Raw genomic sequence first — 12,677 nt, 5'->3', positions numbered from 1 at the left:
TGGCCAATCCACCTAACTCGCACATCTTTGGACTGTGGGAGGAAACCGGAGCACCCGGAGGAAACCCACGCAGACATGGGGAGAACTTGCAAACTCCACACAGATAGTGACCCGAGCCGGAAATCGAACCCGGGTCCCTGACGCTGTGGGGCAGCAGTGCTAACCATTGTGCCACTGTGCTACTTGCTGTGTGAAACTTGGCTACTGTGTTTTCTACTTTACATTGCAAAGTACTTTCATTGGCTGTTCAGTGCTTTGGACATCTGGAGGTTGTGAAAAATCATTTAATGCCACACCACTTTAAATTTCATCTGTTCAGTGCTTCTCAGTGATTATATTAATCCATGGGACTCGATTGATACAAAATATTGTCCCAGAAGAGAATAGTGTAAAATATCGCTGTGATTGGAATTGATCTCATTGGCACTATTTTGAAGACGTAATAAGTTCTGGTTTCAGAAATAGTCCTTCAGAAATCAACCAGTGGTATGAATGAATATATTGACAAGACAACATCTTGTTGAAGTTGAAAAGACATTGGTAAGGCCACACTTGGAATACTGTGTACAGTTCTTGTCACCCTATTATAGAAAGGACATTATTAAAATAGAAAGAGTGCAGAAAAGATTCATTGGGATGCTACCGGGACTTGATGCTTTGAGTTATAAGGAAAGGCTGGATAGACTGGGACTTTTTTCTCTGGAGCGTAGGAGGCTGAGGGGTGATCTTATGGAGGTCTATAAAATAATGAGGGGCACAGATCAGCTAGATAGTCAATATCTTTTCCCAAAGGTAGTGGAGTCTAAAACTAGAGGGCATAGGTTTAAGGTGAGAGGGGAGAGATACAAAAGTGTCCAGAGGGGCAATTTTTTTACACAGAGGGTGGTGAGTTTCTGGAACAAGCTGCCAGAGGTAGTAGTAGAGGCGGGTACAATTTTGTCTTTTAAAAAGCATTTAGACAGTTACATGGGTAAGATGGGTATAGAGGGATACGGGCCAAATGCGGGCAATTGGAACTAGCTTAGGGGTTTAAAAAAAGGGCGGCATGGACAAGTTGGGCTGAAGGGCCTGTTTCCATGCTGTAAACCTCTATGACTTTCAGACTCTGTGACTGTAAAACACAAGCTCCAATTTAATCCTTCCCCATTTTAATCATTACCTTTAGTCTTTAAGAGGTGGGAAAGATTCCGTGACAGGGATTTATTATTGTGCTCACTTGACTTAGTTGCTAAAATGCTCAGACATGCTTTTATTACCTCCAGGCTTGACTTGACCATCCCAAAATCCCCTGACCATCTTCCCATTCCTCCACCCTCCATAAACCTGAGCTCGTCCAAAACTCTGCTTCCCTTATCCTACCTCGCACCCAAGTCCCATTCACCCATTGCCTATGATCACTCAACCCACATTGTTTCTCGGTTCAGGAACACCTCACAAGAACACAAGCAATAGAAGCAGGGGTTGGCCACCAGGCCCTTCAAACCTGCCCCACCCTTCAATGCCAACCTCGACTCCTTCTCTGTGCCATTTCCCCATACCCCTCTATTCCTCGATCTATCAAATATTTATCCACCTCCACTTTAAATACTTCGAATGAACCAGCCTCCACCACCCTTTGGGGCAGAGAATTCCAGAGGTTCACCACCCTTAGCAAGAAGAAATTCCTCGGCACCTCAGTTTTAAATGACCGGCCTTTTATCTTGCAGCAATGTCCCTTTGTTCAAGACTTTCCCACGAGTGAAAACACCTCACCATCTACCCAATCAAGTCCCCTCAGGATCTGATATGTTTGAATAAGGTCACCCCTCACTCTTCTAAACTCCAAGGAATACAGACCCAGACTATTTAGTCTCTCTTGATAGGACAACCGTCTCCTTCCAGGAAATAGCCTGGTGAATCTCCTTTGGACTGCCCCCAATGTTACGATATCCTTTTTTAGGTAAGGGGACCAAAACTGTACACAGTATCCCAAGTGAGGCCTCATCAACACCCTGCAATTGCACAAACACAATTGCAACAAAACCTCCCTATTTTTAAACTCCAACCCATTTGCAATAAAGGCCAAAATGCCATTTGCCTTCTTCACCACTCGTTGGACATGCCTGCTAGCTTTTTGTGATTCATGCACTAGAACACCTAGATTTCTCTGTACTTCACTCACCTGCAATCTCACTCAATTTTAAAATTCTCATCCTTGTCTTAAAATCCTTTTAAGGCTTTTCCTCTCCCTATCTCTGTGACCTTCTCCAACCCTATAATCCTCCAAGGTCTCTGCCCTTCTTCAATTCTGGCCCCTTCTGCATCCCCCATTTCAATCATTACACCATGCTATCAGTTGCTTAGACCTTAAAACTCTGATGTTCCATAGAATCCATATAGTACAGAAGGAGGCCATTCAGCCCATCGAGTCTGCGACGACCACAATCCCACCCAGGGCCTATTCGCATAACCCCACATATTTACCCTGCTAATCCCCTGACACAAGGGTCAATTTAGCATGGCCAATCAACCTAACCCGCACATCTTTGGACTGTGGGAGGAAACTGGAGCACCCGGAGGAAACCCATGCAGACACGGGGAGAATGTGCAAACTCCACACACAGACAGTGACTCGAGGCTGGAATTGAACTCGGGCCCCTAGCGCTGTAAGGCAGCTAATCATTGTGCCACCGTGCCTCCCCGAACCGTCATCCCTACCTGAACCTCTCTATCTCTGTAACTTTCTTTAAGACGCTCCGTAAAACCCAAGTCTTTGACCAAGCTTTTGGTCAACTGTCCTAATATCCCCTTATGTAGCTCACTGTCAAGTCTTGTTTGCTAATGCTCCTATGAAGCACTTGGAATGTTTTATGGCATTGATGGGCTATGTAAATGCATGTTGTTGTTAATAGCACTCTTACTCTGAAGTTAACAAATTCAAGCCTCATACCAGAAGCTTTTTGTCATACTCTGGACTCATTTCTTTGATTATGTCTTAAGCCAAGCTTCCAAATACTTGTTGTGCTGGTTTGTAAGTGTTAAAAATACATTGCCACAGTATGAATAACAGTGATTTGGTTTAATTTGATTTTGATTTTATTTATTATTGTCCCATGTATTGGGATACATTGAAAAGTATTGTTTCCTGCGCACTATACAGACAAAGCATACCATTCATAGAGTGCATAAGGGAGAAGGAAAGTCATAGCTAGAGTACAGAGAAAGATCAGCCTAATATAAGGTTGGTCCATTCAAAAGCCCGATGGCAGCAGGGAAGAAGCTGCTCTTGGGGTGGTTGGTGGTTTTAGCACCATGTGGCGGCACGGTGACACAGTGGTTAGCACTGCTGCCTCACAGCACCAGGGACCCGGGTTCGATTCCTGGCTTGGGTCACTGTCTGTGTGGAGTCTGCACGTTCTCCCCGTGTCTGTGTGGGTTTCCTCCAGGCGCTCTGGTTTCCTCCCACATTCTGGGAGACGTGCTGGTTAGGTGCATTGACCTGAACAGGCAGTGGACTCTGGCGACATGGGGAATTTCACAGTAACTTCATTGCAGTGATAATGTAAGCCTTACTTGTGACTAATAAATAAAAACTTTAAACTTTTAAAACATTTCTTCCTCGACCTGTACCATGAAAATCAGAGGAATTGACCATTTATTTCATTGGTGTTTGTGAATTCTTGCTGTGCACAAAATGGCTGCCATGTCCCCTGCATAGTAACAGTCAATGTACAGTATGGAGATAATCATTCCACATGAAACACTTTTAGGATAATTCAGAAATCTGAACAACATAGTACATAAGAAATAGGAACATAATAGACTACCCTTTGAACCTGCTCCGCCAGTCAATAGAATCATGGCTGATTCTCTACCTCAATTTTAGGGAAAGAAATCTGCTATCTTTACCTGGTCTGGCCCAGGTGCGACTCCAGACCCCACAGCAATGTGGTTGATTCTTACAATTCCCTCTGAAATGCACTCAGTTCAAGGGCAATTAGGGTTGGGCAATAAATGCCGGCCCAACCAGTGATGCCCACATCCCCTGAACGAATAAAAAAAACTGCACTCTTCGACTTCACCCTTATTCCTACACTGACTGCACCCCCCAGCTCTCACATCTGAAAATCCACTGACCTCTGTTCCACATGCACTTAACGACCCACAGCGCCCGGGACTGGGAACTCCGGAAATCCACAGCCCTCGTGGTGAAGAGCCCCCACTTTAAGACCCATGACCCCTCTCCCGATCCCCAACTCCAGGACCCCCAGCCAAAGAAAACACTCCTCCCCCAACATCCACAGAAAATGCTGGAAAATCTCAGCAGGTCCAACAGCATCTGTGGAGAGAGAATAGAGCCAACATTTCAAGTCTGGTTGACCCTTCGTCAGAGCAATGGCTGTCAACATTTTCTGGCTGTCTCCAGCATTTTCTGTTTTTGTTTCAGATTCCAGCATCCGCAGTATTTTCCTTTTACCCACAACATTTTCTATGTTTGAACAAGACCACCTTCTACCCTTCCAAATTGACCCCTGTGTCAGGGGATTAGCAGGGTAAATATGTGGGGTTATGTGAATAGGGTCTGGGTGGGATTGTGGTCGTCACAGATTTGATGGGCCAAATGGCTTCCTTCCAAGGGAGCACGGGACCAGTTTACTCAATCATTCCAGATAGGACAATCACTCAGCTTTGACAAAGGGTCATCTGGATTCGAAACATCAGCTCTTTTCTTTCCTTACAGATGCTGCCAGACCTGCTGAGATTTTCCAGTGCTTTCTCGTTTGGTTTAGGACAATCACTCACTTCCCCAGTGGTATTTAAGCGAAGGTTTCATTTGACCGTTGTGGTAATTTGAACGGTGATTTTTGGGAAGAGAGATTTGGACAAAATCTATTTCTTCCCCGGAAAAACCAAGCCATCAAAATCCCAACCAAGGTCTGGCAAAACTCAACCAATTTGCGACAAATGTGTCTTCATTATCAGCCAGCCCAGGTCATCGAAACTTGCAGCTGAGAGCAACACGTAGAAGCTCTTGAACATCTGGACGCAAAATTGAGATCATTCCTCCCCTCACACTTTTTTAAATCCATCTTTTGACAGTTCTGCTTCTGAACAGGAATGTAAAGTAGATCGGATCAACTCTGAATTTATAGCATTGAACTCACTCGACATGGACAAGTAGGGGATTTTTCTCAGAGAAAAAAAACTATGTTGTCGCCTTAAGGGTCCAGCTGTACCTTTACCATTATCCATTTACATATCAGCATCATCCTGCGTTAGAATGATCGCAAATGCGTCGAGAAGGAGTGCAAAGATTCAACTTTCTTTAGGATTTTTAGGTGTTCATCTAGTAGCCAAACAAATTTTGGCAGCAAAGTTGAGAAATAATCCGGTTTGGAAATGAGCTACTGATTCCCTCTCATATCTACTTCAGTCCAGCTGTCAATTTGTAGGGCGGCACGGTAGCACTGTGGCTAGCACTGCTGCTTCATAGCTCCAGGGTCCCGGGTTCGATTCCCGGCTCGGGTCACTGTCTGTGTGGAGTTTGCACATTCTCCTCGTGTCTGCGTGGGTTTCCTCCGGGTGCTCCGGTTTCCTCCCACAGTCCAAAGATGTGCGGGTTAGGTTGATTGGCCAGGTTAAAAAAAATTGCCCCTTAGAGTCCTGGGATGTGTAGGTTAGAGGGATTAGTGGGTAAAATATGTGGGGGTAGGGCCTGGGTGGGATTGTGGTCGGTGCAGACTCGATGGGCCGAATGGCCTCCTTCTGCACTGTAGGGTTTCTATGATTTCTATGATTGTAATGAAAATTGAATTCTGATGGGAGAACTATCAGTGGCAACTTGATTAATGTCCTCAGACCAGTATCTCCAAGTAAAACAGTAACTGAGTTCAGACAAGGATTACTTTTCATCTATGACAAGTGACATATTGTGATTGCTCCAAGCATCTTTGCAAAGTTATACACTTGATTTTTTTCTCCTCTATCTTCCTTTTTTTTGAACCCATTTTCTCTGCGCTTCCCCTAAAGGCATTGACCCCTTCCTGCTGTGTGGTTCTGCACATGTACTTACTGTCTTACAGTGCACTTAATGACTGTTCTTTAAGTTAGTTTTAGGAGGCTGGTCAAGTGTGAGACTCATTACAGCTGAACTAGATTCTATTCGCAGTCCAGATCCATCCACATGAGTCTTGCTTTCTCTCTTTCCATCCATCTCTCTTTCTCGTTCTCTCGTCTCCCTCGCTCCCATTTGGAAATGATTGCTGGAGGATAGTCATGAGCAACAAACTGTTGATCCTTTTTGAATGGAATTGTAGAAACCCATAGAGTCATAGAAACCCTACAGTGCAGAAGGAGGCCGTTCGGCCCATCATGTTTGCACCCACCACAATCCCACCCAGACCCTATCCCCGTAACCCCACATATTTACCCTGCTAATCTCCCTGACACTAAGGGGCAATTTATCATTGCCAATCCATCTAACCTGCACATCTTTGGCCTGTGGGGGGGGGGGGGGGAAACCGGAGCACCCGGAGGAAATCCACGCAGACACGGAGAGAAGGTGCAGACTCCACACAGACAGTGACCCGAGGCTGGAATCGAACTCGTGTCTTTGGCGCTGTGAGGCAGCAGTGCTAACCACTGCGCCACCGTGCTGCCCCATAATGGAGACTGGAACCGGTTGATAACATCACTGGTGTCATGTTGGACAAATTCAGATCCAATGGGCTGAATGGCCTACTTCTGCTCCTATGCCTTATAGTCTGAAGATGAATTGAACAGAAGTCTTCCTGGTTTTTATATCTCAGCAACTTTTGAACAAATAAAGGAGCTTATCAATTAGTTTTTTAAAAAGCTATCTTTTGCAAGAGCAATGTGATTTTCACCAAAACAGTAAGATTTAATTCAATCAGCAAAATTCAAAAGTGTAAATTGGAATAATAAGCATAATTATTGATGAACTTGGCTTCATTGAATAGAATCGTACAGATGGAGGCAATTCTGCACAAACTTTGAGACTAAAAATGTGAACTGGAATCATTAGTGATGAACATAAGTGCTAAAAAATGTAGATTGTGGTTAAAATAATAAGAACAAAACACACCACTGTGAAACCACCAAATACTGTTTTTTAAAAGTCCAAGTAACAGAAGAAAACATACCCTACATGTAGATAATCCTGTGAAATATTTCTAGGGAGTTCCTTAAGTGATGATTCTACAGTGAGTCAAGCAGGTAGTTTCCCCTGACAACATCCCGTGACATACCCAGTGAATTTCTACATGTCCCTCAGACTTTGATGCCAAACCCATGCCAATAGATGAAAAGAAAATTCAAGAGAGAGGGTGGGAGAGAAAGAGGGGGGAGAGAGAGAGGGGGGAGAGAGAGAGGGGGGGAGAGAGAGAGAGATAGAGGGGGGGAGAGAGAGGGGGGGGGAGAGAGAGAGGGGGGGAGAGAGAGAGGGGGGAGAGAGAGAGTGGGGGGAGAGAGAGAGTGGGGGGAGAGGGAGACTCATTTAACCATCATTCTCACCCACAGCATAAGAAAGGGAAACACAAAACAAGAGGTTGTGCATCTGTCACCTGCTATGCATGCTGTTCAATGTTCAGTTCCATTGACTGCTTTATTGTGTCCCTGTTCAATTCAAATTTCAGCACCAGCAGGTTTGGGAACCTGCAATTGGGGAAACTTTCCCCTTTTAACGTGACTTACAAGCTTGTGGCACTTAAACCCATTCAAGGATACAGAAAATACCAGCTTTCAGTGGGGACATTTTTTTAAAGTTGCAACAAAACTGTCAGAAAAATTTATGTTGTCTCTTGCTGACCTGAAGATGTTGAGAAACAGCCCCCTCAACTTTTATTCATTCGAGGGACATGGGCGTCGCTGGCTGGGCCAGTATTTATTGTCCATCCCTAGTTGCCCGAGGGCAGTTGAGAGTCAACCACATTGCTGTGACTCGAGAGTCACATGTAGGCCAGACCAGGTAAGGACGGCAGATTTCCTTCCCTAAAGGACGTTAGTGAATCAGATGGGTTTTTCCGACAATCAACAATGGTTTCATGGTCATCGGTAGATTCTTAATTCCAGATTTTCTTTTACTGAATTCAAGTTCCACCATCTGCGGAATTCGAACCCAGGTCCCCAGAACATTAGCTGAGTTTCTGGATTAATAGTCTAAAGATAATACCTCTAGGCCATCGCCTCCCCTAAAACTCCTCCTCAAACAATTGTAATTAGAAGGTACTCACATTTCAGAGTTGGAAGCTCGGCCGGTTTAGTCGTTGGAGACCTGTTCAAATCAAGGATTTGATGGATTGATGTAAAATACATGGATGCATTATCATTATATTTCCACCCAAAATTCCATGACTTATAAGCTGTGAGATTGCTTTATGGTTTATGCTGGCATTTTGGGTGTATCTAGGGGGACACTAGAGGTTATAGGTATCGGATAAGGGGTCTGCCATTTCAGGCTCTCCATGAGAAAAAAATTCCTTCACTCAGAGGGTTGTGAATTTTTGGAATTCCATACCCGACAGAGTTGTTGATGTTCAGTCATGTTCTATTCCAAAAAACAGTGGCAAAGGATAGGACTGGAGCTAACCTTTATAATTTTTGTATTTATTTACAGAGTTATACATTGCAAGCATATACCTCCTAACCTGACACAGTTTTAGTCTCTGTCCATTTTCACACTGGTTCAAATGAATCCCGAGTTAGTGCCCACCCAGTTAAATATAAGTTAAATATAATAATGTACAATTGGAAGTCATTGAATATATTCAAGATACAAGTCAAAAGATTGTTGGATACTTAAGGAATCAAGAGATCTGGGAATAGAGCAAGAATGTGGAGTTGAGGTGCAAGGTCAGCCATGATCTTACTGAAAGGTGCCTGCATGACCTTATAGAACCTTAGTTAGGCCGCACTTGGGATATAGTGTTCAATTCTGGTCGCCACACTACCAGAAAGATGTGGAGGCTTTGGAGAGGGCACAGAAAAGATTTACCAGGATGTTGCCTGGTATGGAGGGCATTAACTATGAGGAGAGGTTGGAGAAACTTGGTTTGTTTTCACTGGAACATCGGAGGTTGAGGGACAACCTGATAGAGGTCTACAAGATTATGAGGGGCATGGACAGGGTGGATAGTCAGAAACTTTTTCCCAGGGTGGAAGAGTAAATTACTAGGGGGCACAGGCTTAAGGTACGAGGGGCAAGGTTTAAAGGCAAGTTTTTTACACAGAGGGTGATGGCCTGGAACTCGCTGCCAGGGGAGGTAGTGGAAGCAGATACGATAGTGACTTTTAAGGGGCGCCTTGACAAATACATGAATAGGGTGGAAGTGGAGAGATATGGTCCCCGGAAGGGTTGAGGGTTTTAGTTCAGTCGGGCAGCATGGTCGGTGCAGGCTTGGAGGGCCAAAGGGCCTGTCCCTGTGCTGTAATTTTCTTTGTTCTTTATGACAAATTTCTTTCCCTAAAGGGAATTAGAGAACCAGTTGTGTTTTTATAACAATCCAGTAGCTTCATGGTCACCATTATTGTTATTTGTTTTTTTGTTTAATTTATTTTTTATGGATTTATTTATTAAATTTGCCAGCTACCACAGTTGGATTTGAATTTATATCCCCTGATGACTTGTTCAGACCTCTTGGTTACCAGTCCAGTAGAATAGCTCCCATTCTATAATTATCCCTTAACATATCAATTGTCAAGCAAATCTGTCAGGATCACACACGAATAACTTTCTGTTGGTAATATTCTGGTTATATTTTAAACTGTTGGGATATGTGAGTGGTCATTAAAGCAAGGAATAGAGCAAATGTTTGATACATTATTGTATCAAACTGGGGCTTTGATACAATAATGAGCCCAGCAATGCTTCAAATAGATGCTAACCTAGGGCGGCACGGTGGCACACTGGTTAGCATTGCTGCTTCACAGCACCAGGGACCCGGGTTCAATTCCTATCTGCACGTTCTCCCCGTGGTCTGCGTGGGTTTCCTCTGGCTGCTCCGGTTTCCCCCCATAGTCCGAAAGACAAGCTGGTTCGGTGTATTGGCCATGCTAAATTCTCCCTCAGTGTACCCGAACAGGTGCGGGAGTGTGACGGCTAGGGGATTTTCACAGTAACTTCATTGCAGTGTTAATGTAAGCCTACTTGTGACTAATAAATAAACGTTTTTTGTTTAAAGTAAAAAACTATCAACTAAAACTGATTTACACTTAAATAAGACAATAGCTTCACAAAGTACCAATGCTTTAATAGTTCCAAATGATCTTAATTTAACTTCCTTCAGAGTTAACCTTCCCTGAATGTTTAGCACACCTTTTAAGATCTGTAAAAGTCTTTCACCACACAATGCCTGTAATTGTATCTTGGGGCACTCTCTGAGGTTAACAGTAGTTGGCTTTTCAGATTTGACCCTGTTCCCACTACTTTCTAACTTGATTGAGGCAGGAAGGTTAGAGAACAGAAATAGATTTGAATGGGTTGTTGTGATTCAAAGTTGCCATAGGTAAAGTATGGACAGAGTGAGTTTACTTTTCTTTTAAATTCTAATAAAGAGAGTAAATTGATTAATTCTGGGAGAGAGCAGTTCTAAAGAGACTGCGTGAGACAATGGAGAGATCAAAGGGAAATAACGTATTTAAGGAGATACGGAAACCTATGAATGGAGTTGTATTTGAGCTCAGCAGACAGCAGAAATACCTGGTCAAACTCCCAGAAAGTAGAGTGAACAGAATCAAATCTGAAAAGCCAACTACTGTTAACCTCAGAGAGTGCCCCAAGAGACAATTACAAACATTGTGTGGTAACAGTTATTGGACTTTTATAGATCTTAAAAGGTGTGCTGAACAGATAGGGAAGGTTAGCTCTGAAGAAAGTTAAATTAAGATTGTTTGGAACTGTTAAAGTATTGGTACTATGTGAAGCCATTGTCTTATTTAAGTGTAAATCTGTTTTAGTTTATTGTTTTTTTCCTATTTCTTAATAAACATTTACGTTATTATAAAATAATTACAGATACTCGGGGACATCGTTTCTGGATTTCAGAATCCCTCCTCATACTACACAAATTGCAAACACAAATGTGGGGGCAATTGTTTCAAAGTTCCCTTCTGGGATTTGAACAGCTTGGCATCAGCTGTGCCCTTGACATGGCCGGAAATTCGCCAGCTGTTCATGCCCCGCCAGTGAGAATGGAGAATTTGGCGCTCAGCCAAATCTCCAAAACTGCAGCGGAACAGGAGAATCCCAGCTGCGAGCGAGGTCAAATACTCCGGCCTGCCATGTACTGCTTCATGAATCTGTGTGTCATCCTGTCCCTATTCTTTAATGTCAGATGCAGACGCAGCCCAAGCTTTAAAGCCAGTGTAGATTGTGATTTATGTGTGTTCTTTATCTAATAAGTAGCTTTGTTTTCTTCTCTTTAGCCATTCTGTGATGGGAGCCACAAATCCTTCCCTGGGGCTCCCGAACCACTGAGGTTCAAACTGGAGGAGGCAAAGCAGGCGTGGCTGTGTGGTTGCAAACAGACCAAGAATCCTCCGTACTGTGATGGCACTCACTTGGAGGACTGGATTCAACAGGCTACTCTCCATGCAAGCTCTCCTTTGAAATAGTGCTGCATCACAAGGTGCCGTGCAAGCAACTGACACACGCTGCAAAAAACATTTCTGTTCACCCGTTTTAAGTTTTTTTTTTAAAGCTGTGATGCGCTATCAATAAGGCGAAAGACTACCGATATGCCAATATAAGAGTAGGCTTTTATTCACAACAGAATCAGGAGCAGATCCCAACAAATAACCAACCTGGACTGAACAAGGGGGAGGAGACAGCCACCTTTATACTAGGTGCCGAGGGGAGGACCCAAACTGGAAGGGGATGTGTCCAGGTATGACGAGCACACACAACGGTGGTCCATATAGGACAAAGGCACAACTGAGGTCCACCACAAGCTGTTAAGGGTCATAAATTCCTGTCTTGTGAGGAGGTAATGAAAACTTGAGTTAAAGTTAACAACAGTTCCTGGTCAGGGTAAAAAAAATTCAAATCAGAAGGACTGAAATTATTTGCAGTAAAACTTAACATTAAGGCAATCGCTCCATGGGATTTTCACTGTTATGCTTTAATAAGGGGCGGCACGGTGGCACAGTGGTTAGCACTGCTGCCTCACAGCGCCAGGGCCTCGGGTTCGATTCCCGGCTTGGGTCACTGTCTGTGTGGAGTTTGCACGTTCTCCCCGTGTCTGCGTGGGTTTCCTCCGGGTGCTCCGGTTTCCTCCCACAGTCCAAAGATGTGCGGGTTAGGTGGATTGGCCATGCTAAATTGTCCCTTAGTGTCAAGGGGACTAGCAGGGTAAATACGTGGGGCTATGGGGATAGGGTTTGGGTGGGATTGCGGTCGGTGCAGACTCAATGGGCCGAATGGCCTTCTCCTGCACTGTAGGGATTCTATGAAAATACTTATTTCTGGTTTAGTTGCAAACTTGTAAATGTATTTAAAAAACATAGAACTCTGTCTCCTATATATTTTAGTTTTGTCTTGTGTTTAAATTGCATTGGTTCAATAAACAAGTCACGCAAATGTGTCACAGAATCAGTTGAAAGTGATTTGGATTCTTACAGGAGGGTTGCAGCTTATGTGGGATTTTTGGTGGAAATTTGGGTGAATTCTCAGGGTGCTGATC

At 43.9% G+C, this 12,677-nt stretch overlaps 1 protein-coding gene across 2 annotated transcripts in view; it reads left to right on the top strand.

Annotated features, from left to right (window-relative positions):
* The window catches only part of LOC144500989 (uncharacterized), a 79,141-nt gene that overhangs the window by 47,571 nt on the left and 18,893 nt on the right, over positions 1–12,677 (top strand). The window contains exon 3 of one of the 2 annotated variants that reach the window (XM_078224491.1): positions 11,422–11,624. In XM_078224491.1, coding sequence (XP_078080617.1) covers positions 11,422–11,610 — 189 coding nt within the window. In that variant the 3' untranslated portion in view covers positions 11,611–11,624. Of the gene's footprint in view, positions 1–11,421; positions 12,103–12,677 lie in introns of those variants that run through there. The other variant, XM_078224490.1, reaches the window with a different exon arrangement.

The sequence above is a fragment of the Mustelus asterias genome, chromosome 11 (assembly GCF_964213995.1).
Source record: "Mustelus asterias chromosome 11, sMusAst1.hap1.1, whole genome shotgun sequence".
NCBI lineage: Eukaryota > Metazoa > Chordata > Chondrichthyes > Carcharhiniformes > Triakidae > Mustelus > Mustelus asterias.
This window is presented reverse-complemented; position numbering and strand designations above follow the sequence as displayed.